Source organism: Cervus elaphus, chromosome 17 (genome assembly GCF_910594005.1).
Source record: "Cervus elaphus chromosome 17, mCerEla1.1, whole genome shotgun sequence".
In the NCBI taxonomy this organism is placed as follows: Eukaryota; Metazoa; Chordata; class Mammalia; order Artiodactyla; family Cervidae; genus Cervus; species Cervus elaphus.
The window spans coordinates 36,998,655-37,024,813 of NC_057831.1; the positions used below are offsets into that span (position 1 = coordinate 36,998,655).

Sequence of the window (26,159 nt, forward strand, 5' to 3'; positions counted from 1 at the left end):
ATTGTAATACTAGGGCTAAAACATTCATGTAAGTACTAAAACAAAGTACTGTAAATTTCCCTTTAAAATAAATCTTCCTTTGCAACCTTTGGCATCTTAAGATCAAACCTTGAGGTTTCTCACTCCTGGGAATGGAACATGGAAATTTTAGAAAGATAATATTCTTAGTGTAGAAAAGATTATCCTCTATGTAGTGAGAACTAGCTTAAGGCTACAGTGGGGAAGAAAGAGAATGAGTTGCATGGTAGAATCCCCTCCTTTGCTGCCTGGAAGGACGGAAAGAAGAGGAAGGCAAATGGGAGAGAAAGCAAGCAGAGAGAAGCGACGTCTTAATTTCTCATCTCCTGCCTTTGGCTAAATATGTGGAGACAAACAGGGATGCCTTGTGGGACTCTCGAATGATAACTGCCTCATGAGCTGTGGAGGTTTGAAGAGGGGGTGAAGGAAGTCATGACATTCAGCTTCCCTGGGCTTCTCTGGTTCCCAGGTGAAGCCTCTGGATCCAGCAGTTCCTCCAGTCTCCCTGAGGAGTGGCTGAGAATGCAGCTGGGTTAAGAACCAAAGCTGAGAAATACCTGCAATAGGGATTAAGTGAATAGAGTACCGCCTAGTGGCAGTTGTATACAGGTATCTTCTGAACCTGTGAGCCAAGCTGAGGCCAAGTCAAAGGAGGACTGGGAGGAGTTTCCACCAGTTGCAAGCAGACCCTTAGGCATCAGCCTCCAGAGAAGACAGAGGGCAACCTAATGTTAGTCGCTCAGTCATGTCCGACTCTGCGACCCCATGGACAATAGCCTTCCAGGCTCCTCCATCCGTGGAATTTTCCAGGGAAGAATACTGGAGTGGGTTGCCACTTCCTTCTCTAGGGGATCTTCCCAATCCAGGGATCAAACCCGGGTCTCCCGCATTGCAGGCAGACTTTTAACTGTCTGAGCCACCAGGTAAGCCCGAAGGCAGCCTAAGGGCCCCTTTATGCTGCTACCCACCCCACTCCCTTGTTATATTGCTAAATTAATTATACAAGGAGGCCATCACACTGCAGTGGATCTCAGGCCACGGTGGCCTATAAAAGCAAACCAAAATCTAAGCCTGTAAATTCCTCAAAGTTAAGAAATCAAAGCCTAAGGACAACCAATCAAAAAACAAACAAAAAAAGCCAACCAGGCTTTAGGTTATAGCTAATCAAATACTTCCCTTTCTTTCTGTGCCTTCTCTATGTCTTTCCCTGAACTCTTGCCACTGGAGCGCTCAACCAATTCCAAATCGGTGCTGTGTGATTCAAACAGATGTTCACTTTAATAAACTCTCACAATTTTTAATCTGCTTCACTTTATCTTCCAGTCATTCCCAGGTATATTATTGGAGATCAAACAGGGAGGGGAAGGAACAGTTGACCAACTGTTCAGCATTTAACAGAGGAAACGTTTAAACTACTAAGATCAAATGTCAAACCAAGTAGCAGAGAACTTGGACTCTCCTCTGTGGTAGTAAGACTGTTAATAGTTAAAGATAAAATAAATAGGATCTGTTTTCCTTACTGGGCTCACAATAAGACCTTCAAAGTGCAGCCCTGACCTCTACGTACAAAAGCGAAGTTAGAATGAATTGATCACTCCTAGATACAAAGATTCTGAAAAAACAAAAAACAAAAAACACCATTCTTGCCAATCAGATAACACAGGAGGGCAGGGTAGAGGAAGGAACAATGTAAATTAGAGGTTACAATTTGTAGTAGTCCAATGGGAAATTCCTTTATAAAACAGAAGAATTCTGTAACAATCCATGGAGTTTTCTATGTTGGATTTTTGGTTCATAGATAACAAAATTCACAAATTAAAATGACTGAGTCTAAATATTTCATTTAAAATATTCTCTAGTGTTTTAAATAAAGGTAAGTCTCTCTAAATAAAGGTAATATAAACATTACCTCTTCTTTAAAAAACTTGCAGTCAGACAAGCAGGAGATGAAAATATCACTCTAATTTCACTGCAAAAATAATAAAATAAGGTTAAGTCACAACATACTACAAGCACATTCCTTTTATCTTACTCAGTATATAACTGGTGATGTGGAATCATTAATAACGATAATAACTGCTCTCTTAAAAGAGTATTCCAAATTCTTGCTATACTTTGTGCATGGTCTGCTAGATCTCATCAAAATCCTTCATAGCTGATTTGATCAAGTCATCTAGATTTAAATAAAATCCAGCCTTTTGAAAACAGAAATTTGTGGAGCTGCAGAGAATAAACTGCTGCTGCTGCTGCTAAGTCGCTTCAGTCGTGTCCGACTCTGTGCGACCCCATAGACGGCAGCCCACCAGGCTCCACCATCCCTGGGATTCTCCAGGCAAGAATACTGGAGTGGGGTGCCATTGCCTTCTCCAGAGAATAAACTATGAAGCTATAAAAAGAGTCAGTCTTGGGCAAGGCTTTGTGGGACAGACAGAAAGCAGTTTTTATTCACTCCTGCATTTCCCTCACCTATCAAAGTACCTGGCACACTGGACATCTTCAATATAGCCCTGTTAAACAAATGATGAACCAGTGAATACGTCAATGACTTCTTCAAACTAAAGATGGTTTAAATAAAGATTAAAATGCAAATAATTTCATGACAAAGCCAAACCCTCTCTCTTATGTCTAGGATAAAATGAACCAAGGCTTCAGAACCAAGTAAAAGTGGTTTCTACTTTATCAGATAGAGCCACCTCTTAGCCACTTCATCTTCTATACTTCCTCTTGCCACTGCCATCCATTTTTCTGTCAGAGACTGGTTAATTCGGCTTATTTCTGGCAGGGTTTTCCTGGAAACACTGGTGGAACTAGTATCCTTCTAGGAAGAAAAAGAAAGAATGATCAGGAAAATACACACACACCAAGTAGTAAGTAAGACACAGGGGGGAGACAGATCCAACCTGCTCAGGTAGTGGGATTTGGTGGGAGGAGCCTTGTCATCAGACTGGCTGGCTGTTCCATTTCCCAGCCTGGGCCACTTTGCTTGGTCTGAGCCTTAGTTTTATCATTTAAAAAATGAAATAACACAAAAGAATTGAAAACAGAGACTCAAACAGATATGTGTATGACAATATTCATTGCAGCATTATTTACAATAGCCAAAAAGATGGAAACAATCCATGTCCAGCAACAGCATCAATGGACGAATATGGAATATTGTGTGCTCAGTTGCTCAGTCATGTCCAACTCTTTTGAGACCACATAGACCACAGCCCACCAGGCTCCTCTGTCCATGGAATTCTCCAGGCAAAACACTGGAGTGGGTTGCCATTTTTCTCCTCCAGGGAATCTTCCCAACTCAGGGATTGAACTGGTATCTCTTATATCTCCTGCGTTGGCAAGCAGATTCTTTAACACTAGTGTCACCTGGAAAGCCCATATGGAATATGACTCAGCCACAAAAGGAAGGACATTCTGACACATACTGCGACATGGATGAACTTTGAAAACATTGAGCTACATGAAATAAGCCCAATATAAAAACATGATTCCACTTATATGAAACAGGCTAATTGATAGAAAGGATATTAGAATGTACCTGGGGTTAGAGGTAGGGGAGCACTCAGAGTTATTATTTAATGGTTAAGAATTTCTGCTTGAGGGGGAATAAAGAATTCCTGCTTGTGGTAATGAAAAGTTTTAGAGATGGTTAGTGGCCATGGTTGGGCTTCTCAGGTGGAGCAGTGGTAAAGAATCTGCCTGCCAATGCAGGATATGCAGGAGACATAGGTTCAATCCCTGGGTCAGGAAGATTCCCTGGAATAGGAAATGGAAACCCACTCTAGTATTCTTGCCTAGAAAATTCCATGGACAGGGGAACCTGGTGGGCTAGAGTCCATGGGGTCACAAAAAGTCAAACATGACTAAGCCATTGAGCAAAACAGTGGTGATGACTGTACAACACTGTGAGTACAATTAATATCAATGAATTGTACATTTTTAATGGTTAAAATAGCAGATTTTATGTTATGTATGTTTTACCACAGTTAAAAAAATGAGTTAACAATAACCACCTCCCCGGGCTCCCATTAAGACTAAAATACATTAGGTACACAAAGCCTTTCGATTATAGGAAGTACTCAATAAAGACTAGCTTCTTTCTGCCCTTTAATCATCCACAGAGTTATGCTTTTGTATCAGGGGTTTTCAAACTTATACCAGAATCATCTGGTGATCTTGTTAAAGCAGGGCCCATCCCCACAGTTTGTGATTCAGTGGTCAGGAGTGGAGCTCAAGAATTTATATAGAGCAAATTCCTGAATGATGCTGATGCTGCTGATTTGGGAACCACACTTTTGAGAACTGTGGTTCTCTACAGTATTTGAAGCCAAATGGTTCAGTCAGAGGTGTCATAGAAATCACTATCTGGAAAAAAAAAAATCTGTCTTTAATATGTTATTTGAAAGACATCAGTGCTATGACTCCACATTATACCTCTGCTTTTGCTAAATTTATAATAAATCAGAGAATTCTGCATCACTTTTGTTTAATGCTTAACTAAAGACCTCTTGAGAAAGATGTATAACCATAACTCCCTTCACTTTCTTGATCTGAGTCCTGGGTGTCCCCTGGAGTTCAGTCATAAGGAAGTTTTTTCCTCCAACATCCCAGGAACCTCAGGACAATGAGGTGCTCTGTATTGGCACTCACAGACCATTTCTTCTACTTTCTTCTTCAAAATCTCGGCTCTTTATAAGCACGTGACATCAGACTATATCACGTGCCTCCCTTTCTTCTACGATAATCACCTGCTAAAGTCCTAGGCACTACCCTTCAATAATTGAAAACTTTAGCATCTTGTTGACTGTCTTCCTTAGCACAATCATGACTGTCACCATTCTTTCCGTCATTCTTGGCAACTTCAGAATTAATGAATACAATTTATTTCCCTCCATGACCTCTCAGTTCTGGACCTTATCTGCACTCTTCCCCTCTGCTCCATCTTAGCCACCCAGGCCCTGGATCAGGGTTTCTAAACTGACACAGTCGGCATTTTGCATCAGATAACCCTTTTTGTGGCATCTGTCTTGTGCAGCGTAGGATGTCTAGCAGCATCCCTGGCCTCTACCCATTAGACATTAGTAGCAGCCACCCCAACATGCATGGCCCTCCCTCAGTTACGACAACCTAAATTGACAATAGACATTTCCAAATGTTTCCAGGGGTGCAAAATCACTCCTAGTGGATTGCCCCCAGATACAGGTGATATTCTATCCTTTATAATTATCAATAATTGTTCTGCCTTCTAAGTATCTATTGGAAACATACTCCTCTTTGATCATCATCCACCATCCTTCTACTTCACTGACTTCACCGTGGTACTCCCAGTCTAACATTCTTTGATAAGGAATGAGTTAAGACTTTGGAGCTGTTGGGTTGAAATGAATGTATTCTGTATGTAGAAAGGACATGAATTGACTGGGGGCAGTGGCGTTTCCCCCCTAAGTTCATATATTGAAATCCTAACCCCCATTGTGGTGGTATTAGGAGGTAGGGCATTTGGGAGGTGATTGGGTCATGATGGGGGAGCCCTCAAGAATGGTACTAGTGTCCTTATAAAGACCCCAGAGAGCTCTTTTGCCCTTGCCCCTTTTGCCATGTGAGGATACACGGAGAAGACAGTCATCTATAAACTGGAGGCAGGCCCTCACCAGACATCAAATGTGCTGTCATCTTTTTTAAGTCGTACTGCAAGGCTTGTGGGATCTTAGTTCCCTGACCAGGGATCAAACCTGAGCCACGGCAAGGAAAGAATGAAGTCCTAGTCACTGCACTGCTAGGGAATTCCCAAATATACCATTATCTTAATCCCGGGCTTCCCAGCCTCCAAAACTGTGAGAAATAAATTTTTGCTTACAAGCCACTCAATCTACAGTGTTTTGTTAATAGCAGCCAGAACAGACTAAGACACTTACTTTGACAGTGGAACCCACTCCAACATTTTTTGAGGCCATTGGGCACTCCAATCTGTCAACTCTATTGTTTGTTCATTATCTATCACCCTCCTCATGTCTTTCTTACCCAGCTTAGATTCTATGGTCAGCACTATAATCAGTCCTTTACAAATACCTCTAAGTCTTCTGTCTTGAGTCACCTAGGAAAAGTCCACCTGTAGTTAGTCTCAACTCTGAATTACTCCAAAGGAATCCAAGCAGCTTAACATCAGTGGAAAAAAATAAACTGTGCGGACTTCACCATAAGCCTAGGACTACAGATTTCAAATGGACACTCTATACTGTCTAGTAATCTCCCACAATGTTCACTTTCTCACTCTGAGATATGATTGCACACATTCTTTTTATTCCTAAACCTGTAGCGATCATCCTCTGCTTCTCCAAGTTTTAGATAAAGATTGTATATCACTAACACCCAAAAAAGATATCCTTTTCATTACAGGAGACTGGAATGCAACAGTAGGAAGTCAAGAGATACCTGGAATAAAGGGCAAATTTGGCCTTGGAGTAAAAAATGAAGCAGGTCAAAGGCTAACAGAGTTTTACCAAGAGAACACACTGGTCATAGCAAACACCCTCTTCCAACAACACAAGAGAAGACGTTACACATGAACATCACCAGAGGGTCAATATAGAAATCAGATTGATTATATTTTTGCAGCCGAAGATAGAGAAGCTCTGTATAGTCGGCAAAAACAAGACAGGGAACTGACTGTGGCTCAGATCATGAACTCCTTATTGCCAAATTCAGATGAAATTGAAGAAAGTACAGAAGACCACTAGACCATTCAGGTATGACCTAAATCAAACCCTTATGATTATACAGTGGAAGCGACAAATAGATTCAAGGGATTTGATCTGATAGACAGAGTGCCTGAAGAACTATGGTCAGAGGTTCATGACATTGTATAGGAGGCAGTGATCAAGATCATACCCAAGAAAAAGAAGTGCAAAAAGGCAAAATGGTTGTCTGAGGAGGTCTTACAAATAGCTGTGAAAAGAAGAGAAGCGAAAGGCAAAAAAGAAAAGGAAAGATATACCCATTTGAATGCAGAGTTCCAAAGAATAGCAAGGAGAGATAAGAAAGCCTTCCTGAGTGATCAATGCAAAGAAATAGAGGAAAACAATAGAATGGGAAAGACTAGAGATCTTTTCAAGAAAATTAGAGATACCAAGGGAACTTTTCATGCAAAGATGGGCTCAATAAAGGACAGAAATGGCATGGACCTAACAGAAGCAGAAGATATTAAGAAAGGTGGCAAGAATACACAGAAGAACTATACAAAAAAGATCTTCATGATCCAGATAACCATGATGGTGTGATCACTCACCTAGAGCCAGACATCCTGGAATGTGAAGTCAAGTGGACCTTAGGAAGCATCACTACAAACAAAGCTAATGGAAGTGACGGAATTCCAGTTGAGTTATTTCATATCCTAAAAGATGATGCTGTGAGAGTGTTGCACTCAATATACCAGCAAATTTGGAAAACTCAGCAGTGGCCATAGGACTGGAAAAGGTCAGTTTTCATTCTAATCCCAAAGAAAGGCAATGCCAAAGAATGTTCAAACTACTGCACAATTGCATTCATCTCACATGCTAGCAAAGTAATGCTCAAAAGTCTCCAAGTCAGGCTTTAACAGTACCTGAGCCATGAACTTCCAGATGTTCAAGCTGGATTTAGAAAAGGCGGAGGAACCAGATATCAAATTGCCAACATCCACTGGATCATCGAATAAGATCCAATAAGAATTCCACAAAAATATATACTTCTGCTTTATTAACTACACCCAAGCCTTTGACTGTGTGGATCACAACAAACTGTGGAACATTCTTAAAGAGATGGAAATACCAGACTACCTTACCTGCCTCCTGAGAAATCTGTATGCAGGTCAAGAAGTAACAGTTAGAACTGGACATGGAACAACAGACTGGTTCCAAATTGGGAAAGGAGTACATCAAGGCTGTATATTGTCACTCTGTTTATTTAACTTATATGCAGAGCACATCATGTGAAATGCCAGGCTGGATGAAGCACAAGCTGAAATCAAGATTGCCAAGAGAAATAACAATACCCTCAGATAAGCAGATGACACCACCCTTAAGGCAGACAGCAAAGAAGAACTAAAGAGCCTCTTGATGAAAGTGAAAGAGGAGAGTGAAAAAGTTGGCTTAAAGCTCAACATTCAGAAAACGAAGATCATGGCATCTGGTCCCATCACATCATGGCAAACAAATGGGGAAACAATGGAAACAGTGATAGACTCTACTTTTTTGGGCTCCAAAATCACTGCAGATTGTGACTGCAGCCATAAAATTAAAAGACACTTGCTCCTTGGAAGAAAAGTTATGACCAACCTAGACAGCATATTAAAAAGCAGAGATATCATTTTGCCAACAATAGTCGATCTTGTCAAAGCTATGGTCTTTCCAGTAGTCACGTATGGATGTGAGAATTGGACTATAAAGAAAGCTGAGCACCGAAGAATTGATGCTTTTGAATTGTGGTGTTGGAGAAGGCTCTTGAGAGTCCCTTGAACTGCAAGGAGATCCAACCAGTGCATCCTAAAGGAAATTAGTCCTGAATATTCACTGGAAGGACTGATGTTGAAGCTGAAGCTCCAATACTTTGGCCACCTGATGCGAAGAACTGACTCATTTGAAAAGAGCCTTATGCTTAAGATTGAAGGTGGGAGAAGGAGACGACAGAGGAGGAGATGGTTGGATGGCATCACTGATGCAATGGACATGAGTTTTAGTAAGCTCTGGGAGTTAGTGATGGACAGGCAAGCCTGGCGTGCGGCAGTCCCTGGGGTCACAAAGTGTTGGACACGACTGAGCAACTGAACTGAACTGAACTGAACTGTACATCACTGAGAAAATGGAAACAGGCAAGACCTAACCTTGCCTTCCTACCAGCAGCCTACCTCACATCCACTGTTCCTCGTCAGAAGAGAATAAAATTTTCTGTCCAAAGCCCTCTATTCTACACTGGACCCTGGGCCCCGCTTCCTCGCACCTATTCTAGGACATAAGTTCTGCAATTATTCTCTTTCTCAGGAATTATCACTTTTTCCTCCTGAACTGGATTATTCTCATTAGCACACAGACATACCTTAACATCACCACTCCTAACAACAATAAAAACCTCCCAAGGCCCTCTACTCCCTTTCACAACAAAACTTCTCAGAACTGTCACAGTCATTGCCTCCACTTATTCCCCTCTATTCTATGTCCATCCCATTCAGTCAGGTTTCATCCTCTGTCCCCTGAGACGACTCAGTCTTGACAAAGCAAAAACAAACTCTGTGCTCATCTCACTTGGCCTCTCAGCAGTATGTGTCAGGTTTGGCCACTTCCTCCTTCTGGAAAGACTTTCTTGTCTTGATGAGCCACCCTCTTCTGGGTCTCTCCACCTCAGAAACTGGTTCTTCTCAGTTCTTCTGACCCTGCCTCACTGCCTGACCTCCTCATGGAGAAGTCCCTCAAGGCTGGATTCTGTCCCCTGCTCTTCTCATTTCTGCTCTCACCCCAGGTGACCTTTCATCCAAGCCTCTAGCATAACAATCTGTAGTTTAACAACTATCATGTTTATTTTCCAGTGCTAGCATCCTCCTTGAGATCCAGAGTTGAACATGCAACTAAGACTTTAGAGCTCCTCTCCAAGGACATTTCAAATGAACCTCATCTCCCATAACTGAGCCTATTTCCATATGACTCCAGCTCATATCTCTTCACACTTTCCTACCATATTCTGTCTGAGTATAGTCCCCCTTTTGTCCCTCACACAAGGGCTTTCCCTGGTGGCTCAGAGGGTAAAGCGTCTGCCTACAATGCGGTACACTGGAGTTCAATCCCCGGATCAGAAAGATCCCCTGGAGAAGGAAATGGCAACCCACCCCAGTACTCTTGCCTGGAAAATCCCATGGACCGAGAAGCCTGGTAGGCTACGGTCCATGGGGTCGCAAAGATTCGGACACGACTGAGAATCGCAAAGATTCTTGCCCCAGGGCCTTTCTATGTACAGGTCCCTCTATCTGGAATGCTCCTCCTGTGGACTTAAGCATGGCTATGATCTCTATTCAAATGTTACAGCCTCTGGGAGGTCTTTCCTGACTGACACTTCTAAAGAAGCCCATTTCATCTCATCAGTCTCAAATGGCCCATTTTATTTTTTTTCAGAGCAATTGTCGCTCTCTAACACAATTGTATTTATGTGATTCTTGTCTGTACTTCCTGGTAGAATCCAAATACCATGAATGAGGATATACTTGTGTGTATTATTCACTGTACCCGCAAGGACCCAGAGCAGAGCCTGAGACAGGAGCCTGATTGAACAGCTATAACAAAGCAACCAAGCACAATCTCCTGACTATCCCCAGCAGCACAGACTTTTGCCTCTTAAAGTTTTCCATCCCAGAGAATACAGTAAGAGTCCATATGAGTGTTGTTTCAAACATTCCTAATAATAGAAAAAAAGTACAAATTATTAAAATAACTATGTATATCTTTTCTCTCTACAACATTTCAGAACTCATTCAGAAATCATTTCAGAACTCATTCAGAAATATAATAATATAAACCTCTCTGTTAATAATAAGGAGGGTGCTAGAGCATGGTGGGTAATGGTGAGGCTGGATTTCTTGGGTTTGAATCCAGCTCTGTCAGTTCTCAGCAGCATAACTTTGGGCAAGTCCATGTCTCTGAGACTCAGTTTTTTCATCTGTAAAATGGGAGTGATAATAACAACCAGAGTTGATTTGAGGATTAAATGTGTTGATCTATTTATAGTACTTTGGTTGCTAACTCATGGGTGAAAATTAGCATTAGTCATTGTTATCACCATTGGTATCTGTTGGGAATTCAAATGAGGAAGTGAGAATTATGTAATATTTTTAAAGAAGCATTCTAACAGAGGAAATTACTAGTTTAGTAAAAAATTTTAATATATACAAATGACACAATGTTTCAAATACCACCATGAAATCCAGAAGAAAAGATGATTTTTAAAAGAAACAGAAATTGTAATAGATACCTGATAAGTTGTCACAAAGTTGGCATATGTTCCAGCAAAAATATGTTTGACTTGAACATCTGCAAGGTCTAGAAGAAAGTCATAAATCCATACTTACTGTTTTTTAGATGTAAAAAGTATAAATATTTTGTTATAAACCTAAAATTGCTTTTAAAAAGTTTTTTAAAAAAAACTAATGTACTACCAAGCTAAATTTACTTATTCATTGGCTTCTAAATAGATTTTGACTACAAACAGCATAAAAGATTAATATTGATCAGATTACACATTATATATTCCCTTATCTTAAAATTTAATTTTTCATGCATTTGCATAATGAAACCAGGATAGTGTACTTTAGTAGAGGTTTGATTAAATATATAAAAAGTGTGCTATTCTGTTGAGGTTTGACAGAAAACAACAAAATTCTGTAAAGCAATTTTCCTTCAATTAAAAAATAAATAAAAATAAAATAAAATAAAAGTGTGCTATTCTGAAGCATAAATAACTGATTCTTTTTGTATTACCTTAATCTTTAGAAAAAATTACCTAATATTCCAGGAAGCATTGCATAAAAAAAATGCATATGCCACAAATCAAAGATAACAGTACCAAAAGAACCACAGTTCTATGCACTCTTTGAAAGGAAACTGAATAATATTTTTCCTCCAGTGACATCAGTTAAAACAAAATCACAAATCGTGGGATCACTCATACCATTAGCAGAAATCAGGCAGCTAATGTCAGAGCTCTCTGCCAGAGCCCTCGGATGTGGTGAGCTGCTTGTACAACCTGGTCCACGACCAAAAGACACCACCTGACCAGTGGTATAGACATATGCAAGGGTGTGATAACTGCAGAAGACAAAATATTATGAAGACTTATTATAATGAGTCATGCTTTTTGAGAAAGATTATGTCTCAACACAAAATAACAGATTTATCTTATACTAAGTACCCAGACCCCATTATCACAATGTCAGAGAGTATGGCTAAACAAATGGAGGGTGAATAGTGACTTATTACCAACCCTAAAGGCAGAATATTATTGATGGGTCTTTACTATGGTTTCTATCATTTGTGTTTTAAATGTAAGTTCTTTTTGTCCTTCGCTCTTTTTACTAATTGGGTGGATAATAGTCAAAGTGTCCTCATAGGGAGGGATAAATTAGGAGATTGAGATTGATACATACACACTATAAAATAGATAGCTAAGGACTTACTGTATAGCACAGGGAATTCTACTCAATACTCTGTAATAACCTATATGGGAAAAGAATCTAAAAAAAAATGATATATGTATAACCAATTCACTTTGCAGTACAGCAGAAACTAACACAGTTTACATCAACTATACTCCAATAAAAAATTTTTTTAAAGTTCTCATAATTAGGTTATGCAAAACTCAGAATGCACATGCAAATATACATCATCTTCTACTTGCACAAGGTTAATTTTGTCTAATGAACTCAAGAAGACAAGCACCACTATTTTTGTTATAAACCAACTCCCCTCACCCTAGAACCTTAGTAAGGTGGTCTATGCCCAGGACATTTCCAATAAATTCTTACAAAATAAAAGAAATGCCTAGAATAAAGAAGAAAAACAGAAAAATTAAACCATATTTGAAAGAAGTAAATTTTCAGAAAGGAAAATGATCTATAAAAAGAATAATCACATATTTTAGGGTTTTAAGGTTTCAAAACATTTCATATAAGTTATTTCTAAGTAATAAAATATACCACTTTCTACTCACACTTAAAAAAACCTGTTACCTTCCACAATCTATCTGTGAAACGAGGCCTTCAATTATTTCCACAAGTTGTGGACCCCTCTTCTCAGCAGTGGGATCGTGTCCCAGCTGTCCATAGCTATTGTCTCCAAATGTGAACACTTTCCCATCCTGTTTAAAAAAGGAAGGCTCAGACTAATTTTGGGCTAAAAGTGTAATTAAAAATTAAAAGATTAAGTGCCAAAAGAGAGTTTTATGAGAGCACTATGGTAAATATAAGCTTTATATGAAGAAGGGTCTTATATTTATTATTTCTACTAGTTAATAAAGAGTTAACATATTAAACTTGAAAAACCACTGGCATTCCCTTCAGAACTAGGTACTTACTATGTGTTTGTAGAAAGAATTGATGGAGAAATTAACTGGTTCAAGAGTAACACTAACACTAAAATATAAGGTTGCTTTATTTATTTGATAATTTCTCTGAAAATAAATCTCTTTTCAAAAGATGATTCTGGATTAAAACAATTCTAGCTCTCTCCTGCCAACTGATAATATAATCCAAACATATTTTTAAAACAAACAAAATATAAATTATTTTAGATATTTTGCTTTAAATAAATGTTTCAACCACACAAACAGTCTTTAAGTCTATTCATTACAGCTATGGAGAGAATTCATCTTGTTGGGATATATTGCATGGGCAGTATAAGAAGAGGAGGGAGACATTTAGGACGCTGATTCATAATTGTGCCAAGTAAGAAATGGAACATAGAATGTTCTAGTCTGTAATGTAGGCCACTGAAACCTATAAAAATTACTTTGTTGCTTCTACAATATTTTTCATATGTAGAGCTACATTATGACAGAATAATTGCTAAAGGGATTGGCTCCTAATCTATAAAATATTCTAAAATATCTAAAAATATTTCCTGAAGCTGAAATTAGCTTTTGTTATAGGATCTTAAAAATTCCATGGCTTGGCTAACTTTTCCTTGTCAGAGATTTGTACACTGAATGGGTATCTTCAGATATTGATACATAAATTGTTTTCCACAATAATTAGTACATGTACCTTATGGTAACATTTCTCTGGGATTTAAAAAAAATAGCAAAATGGGAATTCCCTGATGGTCCAGTGGTTGGGACTCAGTGTTTTCACTTCCAGGGGCTCAGGTTTGATCCCAGATTGAGGAGTTAAGATCCCACAAGCGACAAGGTATGGCAAATATATATATATATATATATATATATCTCAAGATGTTTTGGTTTACCTGGGTAAGCACTGCAGTGTGCTCATAACCACAGCTGATAAAAACCACACCGAGAGTCTTCAGTGCACCAACTGATACAGGCTTATACCTCTGAACTGTGGAAAGAAAGCAGAATCTCTCGAGTATAAGAAATACTCATATATCATGAGTTTTTATATATTTTAATATTTTGTTATCTTATTATAATTCATCAACATAATTTAAAATGTGAACAATCGGAAGTATTATAAAACAGAAAGAAAGTCCTGCACTGGAAAAGAAAAGCAGTCCTTTAGCATTTATTTTTTGAAAATATTTAATTTTCTGGAATGACTAAGGCTATTGGCCAAGAAAGCTAAGCTTTAAGACCTCACTTCCCAATAATACTTCCATAACGCTGCATTCATTTTTGTCACATTATAGGTGTTCTGCAAGTATGCAATAATAATTGAGAAAATAAGAGGGCCCACTTCATGTTGATGAAGTTAAATGAAATGAGATGTAAGAGATCAGTATGGTACAGGTATGGTGTCATCTAGCCGCTAAGTCGAGTCCAACTCTTTGCTGCCCCAAGGACTGTAGCCTGCCAGGCTCCTCTGTCCATGTGGTTTCCCTGGTAAGAATACTGGAGTGGGTTGTCATTTCCTTCTCCAGGAGATCTTCCTGACCCAGGGATTGAACCAGCTTCTCCTGCATTGGCAGGTGAATTCTTCACCGCTGAGCCACCAGGGAAGCCCTGGTACTGGTATGTAACAGTAGCTAAATACACATGAGCTGCATGTAAAGAATTGAACAGAGGGGCTCATCAGGAAGACATCACAGTGAGTTTTGCTGAAAGACTATCAGAGGAACTGGTTGTTTCCCCTACTGCTAGCAATTGTCTGCAAAAGGGTTCCCAAACTTTGTTGTGCAAGACCTGTGCAGTCTTTGGTAATGACTGATGCCTGGCTTCCCTCCCCAGACATTCTGATTCAATGGTCTGGGGTCCAACCTGGGCACTGGGATTTTTAAACATTCTTAGAGTAACAGAATAATGGCCTTCCAAAGATGTACAAGTTCTTTTCCCAGAGCTCAGTGGTAAAGAATCCATATGCAATACAGGAGACACAGGAGACTCAGGTTTGATCCCTGTGTGGGGAAGATCCTGTGGAGGAGGAAATGGCAGTCCACTCTAGTACTCATGTTAGGATAATCCCACGGACAGAGGAGCCTGGTGGGCTACAGTCCATGGGGTCACAAAAAGAGCTGAACACGACTGAGCACACAGAGGTGAATATGTTAGAAGACATGGCAAAGAGGAGTTAAAAAAGCACATGAAGTTAAGGTTTTGCTAATCAGTTGACCTTAAAATAGGAAGGTTAGCTTGGATTATCTAGCTGTGCCCAATGCAGTTCCAAGGGTCCTTTAACTGAGGAGGAGAGGGTCAGAAAAGTCATTGTCAGAGTAACATGACTTGAAGAAGGCTTCACCAGCCATTGCTGGCTGTGAAGAAGAAAGAGGGCTATAAGTTAAGAGTGTAAGTGCCTCTAGAAGCTGGAAAAGGCAAGAAAATGGTCTGTCTTCCTCCGGGAAGTCCCTGCTGACACTTTCAATTTAGCCCAGGGAGGCCTGCATCAGAACCATGAGATAATAAGTTTATGTTGTTTGAAGCCACTAGATTTGTGGTGATTTGTTATAGCAGGAATAAAAAAAAAGTTAATAAAGCTCCCTAAGTGGTTCTAATGTGTCCCAAAGTTTGGGAACCACTGTTCTAGCCTTTGAGAGTGCCCTTTGCAGAACTGGTCTTCCAAGTAGAAAGAAAGAAGAACTTCCTATAAGACCAGCTCGTTACCTGGGGCATTGTTCCCACTGAGGGCCAGCTGCCCTGCACTGTTGCTTCCCCAGCCAAATGCAGTCCCAGAGAGTGACAGGGCAAAGCTGTGGGCCCCTCCTGCAGCCACCTGCGCCAGCGGGATCCCCTCTAGGGACTTCACCCTCTGTGGGCTGGCTTGGGAAGGAAGCTTCTTCCCCAGGCCCAGCTGTCCATGGCTGTTCTGCCCCCATGAAAACACTTGGCCATCTGCAAAAGCAAAGAGGAGAAATTCAGAACTGCAAACACACTGTAATACCAAATTCAAGGAGAAACTACCACCTTAATTCTAAAAATCTTTAGAGAATAAAACAGGAGTACCTTTACTAAAGGCAAAGTGAATGGTCAAGGTCACATTTAAAAAATCTCTTCCAACAACATCCACTCTTCTTTTCCCTCCCAGTTAAGAATAACCATGATCTTTCATCTGCTCAGGTTAAAAACCTTGGAGTCATCCTTGACTCCTCTTTCTTTTTTTACAGCCTTCAACCCAGCAAATACTAAAGTCTCTGCTTCAAAATCTATCGAGTATCCAACTGCTTCTCACCACTTCACTGTTACCCCCTTACCTGCCAAGTCAACATTACTTCTCTCCTGGAAAATGGCAACAGCATATCACTGAACTCCCACATTACATCCTTGCCCCCAGCAGTTTCTTCTCTCAAGAGGAGCCAGAGTGTGCTTTTAAAAACATGTCTGATAAAACCCTTCAAGAGCTTGCTTTCTCACTTAATAAAAGGCCAATTCTTACCACGGTTCATAAGCGCCACATCACCAGGATTCCCACACTACTTCTCAGACTGCATCTCCCCTGGCTCCCTTCTCTCCCTCTCCAGACCCTCTGCTGCTCCTGAGCACCCTGCTGGGCATGGTCTTGCATCTGGATCATTCCACGGCCTTAGCATCATCTTTCTCTCTCTCCTTTCCTTTTGGTCTTTGTTCACGTCTCGCCTTATGAAGATAGCTTCCCTGAGCTCCTTTATAAAGTAGAAAGACCCCTTCCCTCCACCTACCCCTTCGCTCTGTCCCCTTGCCGTGTCTCACTTCTCTTCACATCCTTATCCCTATTACACCACACAATTATTCGTCTGTGTGTTTAAGGCTCACTTCCCCTACATCTCCCAGGATACAAGCTTCATGAAAGCAGTCTTAGGTTTGTTCACTACTATATCCTCTTTGCTGGAAATACTGTAGGCACTCAATAAATACTTGTGGAATGACTGGTGGGGGTGGGGGTGAACAACATTTTATGTTGAATTTGACTAGAGATAGATCATTTACAAGAGGCAAAAAATCAAGCTCTTCTAATGCTTAATTATCTACGCAGAGAAATGCTAACACACTTCAGATTTCTACAAGTTATTATATCTAAGTTTTCTTTTTAACTTTAAATGCATTAAAATGCACCCCAATGCATTAAAACTCAACAGGTATTATTTGTATTCAAAAAATGACTTCCTGATGACACTTAAAAGATCCAAGAAGACTTTTTTACCTTTTGATAATGCCAAGGAGTGGTAGTGTCCACAGGCAACTTGTATAATTTTTATACCAGCCAGAGTTTTTATCTTCCTATAATAATAATGATACAAAATCTATTAATCCTTCTTCAGATTGGGTCACCAAGTGGACTACAGATATTTAAATTACTTTCTTGCATTTCTGTAATACATTTATCCCAAAGCCCTCAAACTGTTTTTGACATGACATCAACATGTATAAAAATACAGGGCAGAATCCAAAACAATATATAATGCAAAAGTGATTTTTATTGGGCTTTTAATGCATTGTATAAAGTTCTAACCTTTATACTATACTTACCAACCTAAAAGAAAAATAAATTTCTTCATACACATATAGTATAGGGTTTTAGAATTTATGGAGCACTGTCACCTACATCACCTACCTAAAGCCCTGTGAGATAAAGATACTATTAGGTTGATTCTTTTTAAATTGCCATTTTTGTAGATTAGAACATAACTATTAGCAATTTTATACAGTTGAACCTAGGCGAACTCAAAGAGGTCAGCTGGTATCAAACTACAGAATAGATTCAAACCCTGGGCTTTTCTTTACAAGTTCAATGCTCATTCCCCCAAGCCACATCCATCTCTTATACAATTTCATGACCAGAGAAGGTAACAAGAGGTAACTTCCTAGCATTAAAAAACATGTTTTTTTGAAAATTCTCAGTGTATGTAATTCATGAACACACAGTTCAGACTGCTTATCACATTATTTGGCCTAGGAAGCTGTGTGTGAGGATATGATTTTTCCCCCGATCTTACTAAGTAAAATATTAGGATCCAAGCGCCTACGACAAGCCAAAAGATAATGTTGGGAGTAACACCTTTCCTCTTTCAACTTGTGTTCTCTGCTTGGGGAACCTGCAAATTAACTGTTGATAGATTAACAGGGAAAAAGACAAAAAAGTTTATATGTGCAGACAGGAGCTCCCAAGTAATGGAAAATTTGTACAATAACCTGAGTAGAGGTTTATATATATTAACTTAGCAAAAGGGTGGGTTTTTTTTAGGGCTTCAGTGGTAGAGTATGGACGTTTCTATTGGGTTTTTTAATGCTAATTGGGCATTTTATTTTCAAGACAGCTGAATTCATAGGAAACTCCCTCAAAGGAGGGTATTTTCAGGAGGCAGCGGTATTTTCAGGAGGCCCTGTTTTAGTCAAATAAGATATCTCTGTGAATCTTCTGGAATGCAAATATTTTCACTTTAAAATAATCTTTATACTAACTCTGGAGGTCCAAGTGTTATTCCCATACATAAGATTAAGATCAAAGCATCACAGGTTCTCACATCATGCGGCCCTTCTCTTTCACAGATTCTAATTAAGTAATAATTGGTGTTATATGTTATTTTCCCTGCCTCCTTCCCTCACAACACTGTAACTCTTCAGGTTAGGTAGAGTGTTTGTTCATAGTCATCTTTGGACCCTGGCAATCTTGCATGGTGCCTGGCACATGAAACTCAAAAACACTAAATGAACGAACTAAAATACGTACTTAGGTATAAAAGTTGCTTCCTTTAATTCTCCAATTCCCAGCTGTCCTTCAGAAGCAGCTCCCCACGCGAAGACCCTTCCTTTGTGACAGACAGCCAGGGAGTGCTCCTTTCCACAGCTCACCAGAGCAACGTGCAGAGTTTCCAATGCCGGAATTCGTTCTTTAGGAACAAAAACAAAACAACCCACGTCAAGATTGCTAATTTAATACCAAGTTTAAGAAAGTACTTTTCTTCAAAAGGAAGAGTCACTGGGATGTCTCATCTCTCCCAGTGACTTTTAAATCAAGGCCTAAAGTCCACTTTAAAGGAGAGAAGAAAATAGGCTCATTGTGTGGCACACCTTTATGGAATATTGCTACTATTTAAAAGGATGGGCATGTGGAGGAGCAGAAGCTGTAAGGACTTGATGCTTGGCCTAACACTTCTCTGTGATGGTGGAGTAAAAAGCTCAGCCAGATAAAGGGAGCCAGAGAAAGGATGGGCTCACCCCTACGCCACTCCTCTGACTTCCCAGCCCTGAACAGTGAGAACAGTGAATCTCTGCTCTGGAAGAGATGGGCAGGGAGCCTGCCTGCGTATGAAAGGCAGATGCCAGATGCCCTCACAATGAAACTCTGGGCAAGTTACTTAATATGCCTCTGGATGGGTCAAATATGCCCACATTTGAAACACTGAGCATTATTCCCTACAAGACAATCTAAGCTGTTTTCCCAAAGTGTTCGTCTGAATTATTAGAGGTTTGGAGTTAAGCACATCATTACCAGTCAAGTCTTTGTTAATGCTTAAGTTTTTTTTTTTTAGTCTTGTGATCTTATTCTTTTCAGTGATTTAGTTTTCAAACTGTGCAACAATAAATAAAATTTCCAAAGATGCAAACACTCATAGAAGTAGAACCTGGTACCTCATTGCTAGAGAAGAATTTGGCTTTAAGGATCACATTGTCCCTTACTTCCACTTGAAGGGGATCAGGATATACCACCCCAAAGCATGCCACTTTGGCATAAGGATGATTTTGAGCTGAAGGCAACTGAGAATCAACAGATGCAGGAAGTTCTCTGCCTTTCCCTATCAACTTAAAAACATAAATGTGGCATGAATTTCTCCTGTGAAGGTGTACCCGCCTCCCCCTTTCATGCCAGGAAAAGTGACTCATCACCAGAGTTGGTACTGAGATAAGATTGCTTAGACAGCCTTAAGTAAAATAACCCTTAAATTTCATTAGTTTCCCCCATATATTTCAAAATCATTTCTCCACAATTGATCATTCCTCAAAACCCAAACCCTCTACCCTTTGTTAAATGGCATATAAGCTCCTAAGTCTAACCACTTCTTTTCTGTGAACTCCTGCACACATATTAATAAAACTGTAAGGTTTTTTTCCTCCTTAATCTGCCTTTGTCAATTTAGTTCACAGGTCCTCAGGACAGAACTAAAAGGGTAGAGGAAAAGTCCCCCCCCCCCCCAGACATAATTCTTGGAACTTAAGTAAATAATCAGAAATGTGACATTACTTACAGTGATGTCAATCATAGTATTATTTACAAAAGTCCCCAATGAGAAAAAACCAAATTTCCCCAAAAGGAGAATAGTTACATTGTCAGAGCCTAGAACGTTATGCAACAATTCAAAATTTATTTTTAAAAAATACATAATAAAAGGGCAATGTTTGTGGTATTATGCTTGATGAAGAACACAACTTACAAAGTTATATAAATCTGCATATACAAAACTTATAAAGACATAATTTTATAAAGATTAAATATGTAATAGGAAAAAAAGGCAAAAAAGAGATGCATCAAAATGTAAGGAGTTGTCTTTGGGTGTTAGACTAATAAGCGATTTCTTTTCCTGTGTTTCTACAATAATCAATAATAGCAAAATGCTAGTATGCATTATTTTAAGAGTATTTCGGAAGGAGTTACGGTGTTCAAACCACAAACCACGTTGGAAGGTCACTCTGTTCCAGAGAGGTTCGCATAGTTAAGGACAGGTCTCAAAAGGCATCTCTGTTCAGAGGAACGCGGTCCAGGTTAGTTCTGCTCTCGGTTTCCTTTTGAAGATAATACTGGAAACCGAAACTCACTTGAGGAGCGAGAAAGAAACGAAACCGATGCACCTGCGCTCCGGCAGCGCAGAACCCCGTTCTCCTTTCGCCTGTGGTCCAGCAGACCCACGGCTCCAGCACCGTCAACCGCCTGACCCCTTGCCCCGCATCTGAGTCCAGGAGCTCACCTGGCTGCTCTCCGCGCGGCGTGCCTTTCCGGCCCAGCTGGCCTCGGCTGTTGTCCCCGCACGACTGGACCGTGCCGTCGCTCAGCAGCAGTAGCGAGTGATGCTCCCCACTGGCCGCCTGCAGTAGCGTGTTGCCGCCAGCACCCACCTGCCGCTCCCACAGCGGCCTTCGGCTGCCAGCGCGCCAGCAGAAGTACATCGCGTTCCCGCGCCCCGGCCGCCTACCCGAATCCGTGAGCTCTGCTAGCCAGCACCCAAAGGCTAGTGACGAGGGCGCGCTGATATTCAGGAAACGGCAGGCTGGGTGAGCCGCGCCTGCGCTCCCTCCCTCTTCCTCCCTTTCCAACCCTCTCCCTCCGCCTGCCTTCCCTTCCTCCCGCCAGCGCTGACCTGATGTCTTCGTCGCCTCTGGCGAACGGCTTTCAAGAATTAAACTTGAGCGCCAAGTTCAGAGTAGCAGATGAATGGAGCCTAAATTTGCATCCTAGCTAAACCATTTAGATACTTCCCTTGTGGCTCAGACGGTAAAGTGCTCGCTTGCAATGCGGGAGCCCGGGTTCAATCCCTGGGTCGGGGAGATCCCCTGGAGAAGGAAATGGCAACCCACTCCAGTACTCTTGCCTGGAAAATTCCATGGATGGAGGGTAGGCTATAGTCCATGGGGTTGCAAACAGTCACGACTGAGCGACTTCACTTCACTAAACTACTTAAACGCTGTGTGATTCTGGGCAAGTTACTTACCTAATCTGTGTCTCAGCTATCACGTCTATGAAATGTAGACAATAATACAGCAAATCTGACGTGTGAGGATAACGTAACAGATAATACAGCGTGTTAAAGTAATGTCTAGAGTACTTATAAAAGTATCTGCGTGTCAATCCTCATCGAAACTGTTTTTGGCCATGGAAATGCAAAGTCCTCATGGTGCTTACTTTCTTTTGTTTATAAACAGATAAATATTTTGTATAATGTCAAGTGGCAACATGAAAAATAAAACAGGAATAGAGGGTGAGGACAGAAGGCACTAGCATTTTAAAAAATAAGATATCAGGGAAGACCTTTCTGATGAAGTGGCATTTGAGCAGAGTCAAGGGGATCTGGGAAAGGAGGGAATTAGTCATGCTTATATCTAAGGGTGGAGGGTGAAGTGGAGCATCTGGAGGCTTCTGAACAGAGAAATGATATGATCTGACTTTAGTATCAAAAGAATTTTTTTGGCTACCATGTAGAAAATAATAGAACAGAAGTGGAAACAGAAAAGCCAGCTAGGGGAGGCTACTGTCAGAGTCCATGATAGGAGTATGATGCTGAATCCAAGACTAAGGTGACATCCAAGAGGGGAAAAAAGAAGAAATGATCATATTCAAAATGGTTTAAAAGTCAGAGTCTACAGATTAGCTGATGAATTGGAAATGAGAGGAAAGAAGAAAAGGGATTAGGATTACTTAAAGGTTGGCCTGAGCAACTGAGGTGAAAGGCTTTACTTGAGTGGGAATATTGAGAAGGCACCAGTTTGGGACTGATGGATCAGGAGTCCCGTCTGGTAATAACTGTGAGATGCTTGTTATACAAGGAGGCAATAAAATCAATCATTCTGGAGTTGTGGAGGGAAGTTGAGGTGGTCATAAAACTGGGAATCATCAGTGTACAAATAATAGTTAAAGCCAGAAGACTGAATGAGATCATCTGGGGAAAAGTGTGTTAAGCATGGAACAGAGGACTGATCCTAAGAGGAAAACCCGGAAGGGGAGTGTGCACAAGCAAGTGAAGAATCAGGGAATGATTAACTCTGTCAGTTGCTTTTTGAGCAAGGTTAAGTGTTGATCTTTAGATTTGGCAAAATGGAAGTCATTGGTGGCCATCAGCATTAGCCATCGTCTGCATTATTTTATTTTTATGACAGCGTCCATTTTATACTCTCAGCTCACCTCTCTTTACTACTACATTTTAAGTTCTCTAAAGATGACAATAAATGTTATTTGTTTTTCTAACTCAATAATGTCTAGCTCATATTAGAGGCTAATAAGTATGTATTAGACAAATGGATTGATGAGTGGTGATTTCATACTTTTGGTTTCATTTTATTGCGTGCCATATATAACCTTTCTCTGAATAGTAATTTCCTAAATGTTTATCACTTTCCTCAGGCATGAGACACCAAGTCCTCATATTATTTCTTTTTTTAAAAAAGAAATCTACTGGAGAACTAAACTGTAAATGTATCATTTTATGTCCCTACCACTTAGCACAGTGCGCATCACTTAAAAAGAGCTCAATAAATGTGATAGTGAATAAATTAAAGAAATTGAGAACTTTTGAGAAAGATATAATTCTCAATTAGTCTGTGTTCATGCACTTGAAAATAGTATTTAGCGCCTATTTACTGAATGTTTATCATGTGTTGCCTACTTTAAATAAAATATCTAATTTAACTCTTTCACCAGCTTTTCTCAGTTAAGGTTCTTCTGGCTGCAAGTGACAGAAAATATGACCTAAGCTTACTTAAGCAAAAGGGAAACTTATTGGTAAATTGCACTGTTATTCAAAAACATTTGCTGTCTCTCTGCACACTATGGCATCAAGCTTGAGTATGTGAATTTGTTCTGGCCAATGACATGTAAGCAGGAAGCATATGCCAGGTAGATGGTTTAAAAGCCAGTACTTATTTTCCCTGCTCTCTTTTCCCTCTATTACAACAACTGGTGGTTTTCCAAACAGAGATTCCTCCATCATCCTGAGTCCCAGATCAAAAATAATCTAGCAGAGTTGCAGCCATTCTATGGAGCATAAGAGAGAAATAAATCTTTATTGTTGTAAGCCCCTAAGCTTTTTTGGGGGGTGGGGGCAGTGTTTATTATTGTACAGAGAACATAACTTAGCCTTTTCTGAAGTTCACATAATTGAAAAGTCCATCAGCCTGGCCGATTTGGGGAAGTACTGTCAACAAGGGCTCATACAATGTTCAAGTGGTTCCATTTCTCTGTATCTCTTGCTATGAAGGCTTCATCTTTGGGCTCCAAGCACTGTACTGCACAGTTTCAGAATCTCCTCTGAGGTGGCAAGAGGGTTATAGCAGCTCTAAACTTTGTATCCAACTCTCAGCTTCACAGCCTGTGGAGAATCTACTCACAAACAAAAGCCTGGGAGTTTAGCCATAATACTCTCAATAGACCGATTTGGGTCACGTATCCATCCCTGAGCCAATCAGATCTGCCTCTTGGAAGATCATGCGTGCTCACAATCTGAGAGTGAAGAGTAGTTGGATTCCAAAATGAAAGCTGGGTGTGTTGCTGGAAGAAGTGGAGGATGGATGCCAAGGAGATTAAGCAACAGGGATTCTCTACATCAATCATGTAAACTAAGTAGTAGTATTATTCCCATTTTTTAGGTAAGGAATCAAGTCTCAGAGAGTTTTGGTAACTTGTTTGTTGACAACATGCTTATAAATGGCAGGATTTTAACACTAGTCAATTTGACTAGAAAGCCTATTTAATTTCTACTGTAACATACTTGTTGCTGGTTTGCTGGTTTAGACGCTAAGTCGTGTCCGACTCTCGCAACCGCATGGACTGTAGTCTGCCAGGCTCCTCTGTCCATGGGATTCTCCAGGCAAGAATACTGGAGTGGGTTGCCATTTCCTTCTCCAGGGGATCTTCCCGACCCAGGGATTGAACCTGAGTCTCCTGCATTGCAGACAGATTCCTTACCAACTTAGCTACAAGGGGAGCCCATAACAACATACTTGTTGGCCTTTAGCAAATCAACTACCCTATATTTTTCCAGCAAAGGTGGGTTTGTTTGGAATCAGTGAAGAATTGCAATTATGGGTCTGCAATCATGGTGCACCATGTGCAAATCCCACCATGGCAAGAGAAGAACAGTTCCATAGAGGGGAAAAGGAAGTTGGGAAGGACTACAGTAAGCTAAGAACCCATGGCTTTTCATTGACTGAGTCCTTTTCTTCCTCCTGGGCTCTGCTATGGTCCAAGGCCTGAGAGCTCCCCCTTCTGGTGTCCCAAGTCCATTTAATTGAGGTTTCTATTTATTAATTTTTACACTTGAGTCCCTGATCTTTGGGCTCTCTTTGGGCTGATGGCACATCCTCACAATCCTTCCATCTACGTAATTTCAATTCATAGTATATTCTTTCTTCATTGCAAAGTGAAAGTGAAGTCGCTCAGTCGGGTCCGACTCTTTGCCACCCCATGGACTGTAGCCCACCAGGCTCCTCCATCCATAGGATTCTCCAGGCAAGAACACTGGAGTGGGTTGCCATTTCCTTCTCCAAGGGATCTTCCCGACCCAGGAATCAAACCCCGGTCTCCCGCGTTGTAGGCAGACGCTTTACCGTCTGAGCCACCAGGCAAGTCCAAACTCCTCATTCATTGCAAACTCCTCCCCTAATTAATAGTTACTGAAGGATGTAGGCTCATATTAGCAACATCTCATTTTCTATACACTTTGTATCTCCAGCATTCTACTCTGTTTCAGTTATTTTGCATATTTTGCGATAATATCTCACATTATGTTTTCCTAAGAGTTACATGCAAAAAACACAGTTCTGATCATGCCATTTAGCTGTTTTAATGGTTAGTGGCCTATTGCTCCAGAGATGTGCTTAGTTGATCAATCATGTCAGACTCTTTGCAACCCCATGGACTGTAGCCCGCCAGGCTACTCTGTCCGTGGGGATTCTCCAGGCAAGAATACTAGAGTGGGTTGCCATGCCCTCCTCCAGGAGATCTTCCCGACCCAGGGACTGAACCCAGGTCTCCCTCACTGCAAGCGGATTCTTTACCATCTGAACCACCAGGGACACAAAATTCTTTGTGTATAATTTAAGGCCCTCCAAGACCTGTTTGTAACAGACATTTCCAGCTGCATTTTATCAACAATTAAAGGTATAGCTCATTCTCTCTCTCACTTGTGTGCACACACACACACACATACACACTCTCTCAGTCTGCTGTTTCAACAAACAACTTGCCTCTTTCTCCCAGATTTTTCCAAATCCATGTCTTTGTTCATTCTGAGAAGATGAGTTTTCTTTTCTCCATTTCTGTTTATGAAAGTATGTATGTCTGA

General features: G+C 40.5%; 1 protein-coding gene across 3 annotated transcripts in view; it reads right to left on the minus strand.

The window, feature by feature from the left end:
- LOC122673222 (probable E3 ubiquitin-protein ligase HERC6) overlaps positions 1-21,571 on the minus strand; it is a 52,156-nt gene extending 30,585 nt beyond the window's left edge. Inside the window, exons 1-10 of one of the 3 annotated variants that reach the window (XM_043870750.1) lie at positions 21,075-21,571; positions 18,842-19,001; positions 17,315-17,391; positions 15,802-16,029; positions 13,992-14,086; positions 12,761-12,888; positions 11,704-11,840; positions 11,008-11,075; positions 2,712-2,833; positions 1,928-1,987 (exon numbers count right to left, since the gene is read on the minus strand). In XM_043870750.1, coding sequence (XP_043726685.1) covers positions 1,928-1,987; positions 2,712-2,833; positions 11,008-11,075; positions 11,704-11,840; positions 12,761-12,888; positions 13,992-14,086; positions 15,802-16,029; positions 17,315-17,391; positions 18,842-19,001; positions 21,075-21,273 — 1,274 coding nt within the window. In that variant the 5' untranslated portion in view covers positions 21,274-21,571. Of the gene's footprint in view, positions 1-1,927; positions 1,988-2,711; positions 2,837-11,007; positions 11,076-11,703; positions 11,841-12,760; positions 12,889-13,991; positions 14,087-15,801; positions 16,030-17,314; positions 17,392-18,841; positions 19,002-21,074 lie in introns of all 3 variants that reach the window. The other 2 variants (XM_043870749.1, XM_043870751.1) reach the window with 2 other exon arrangements.
- Between the last annotated feature and the right edge of the window lie 4,588 nt (positions 21,572-26,159).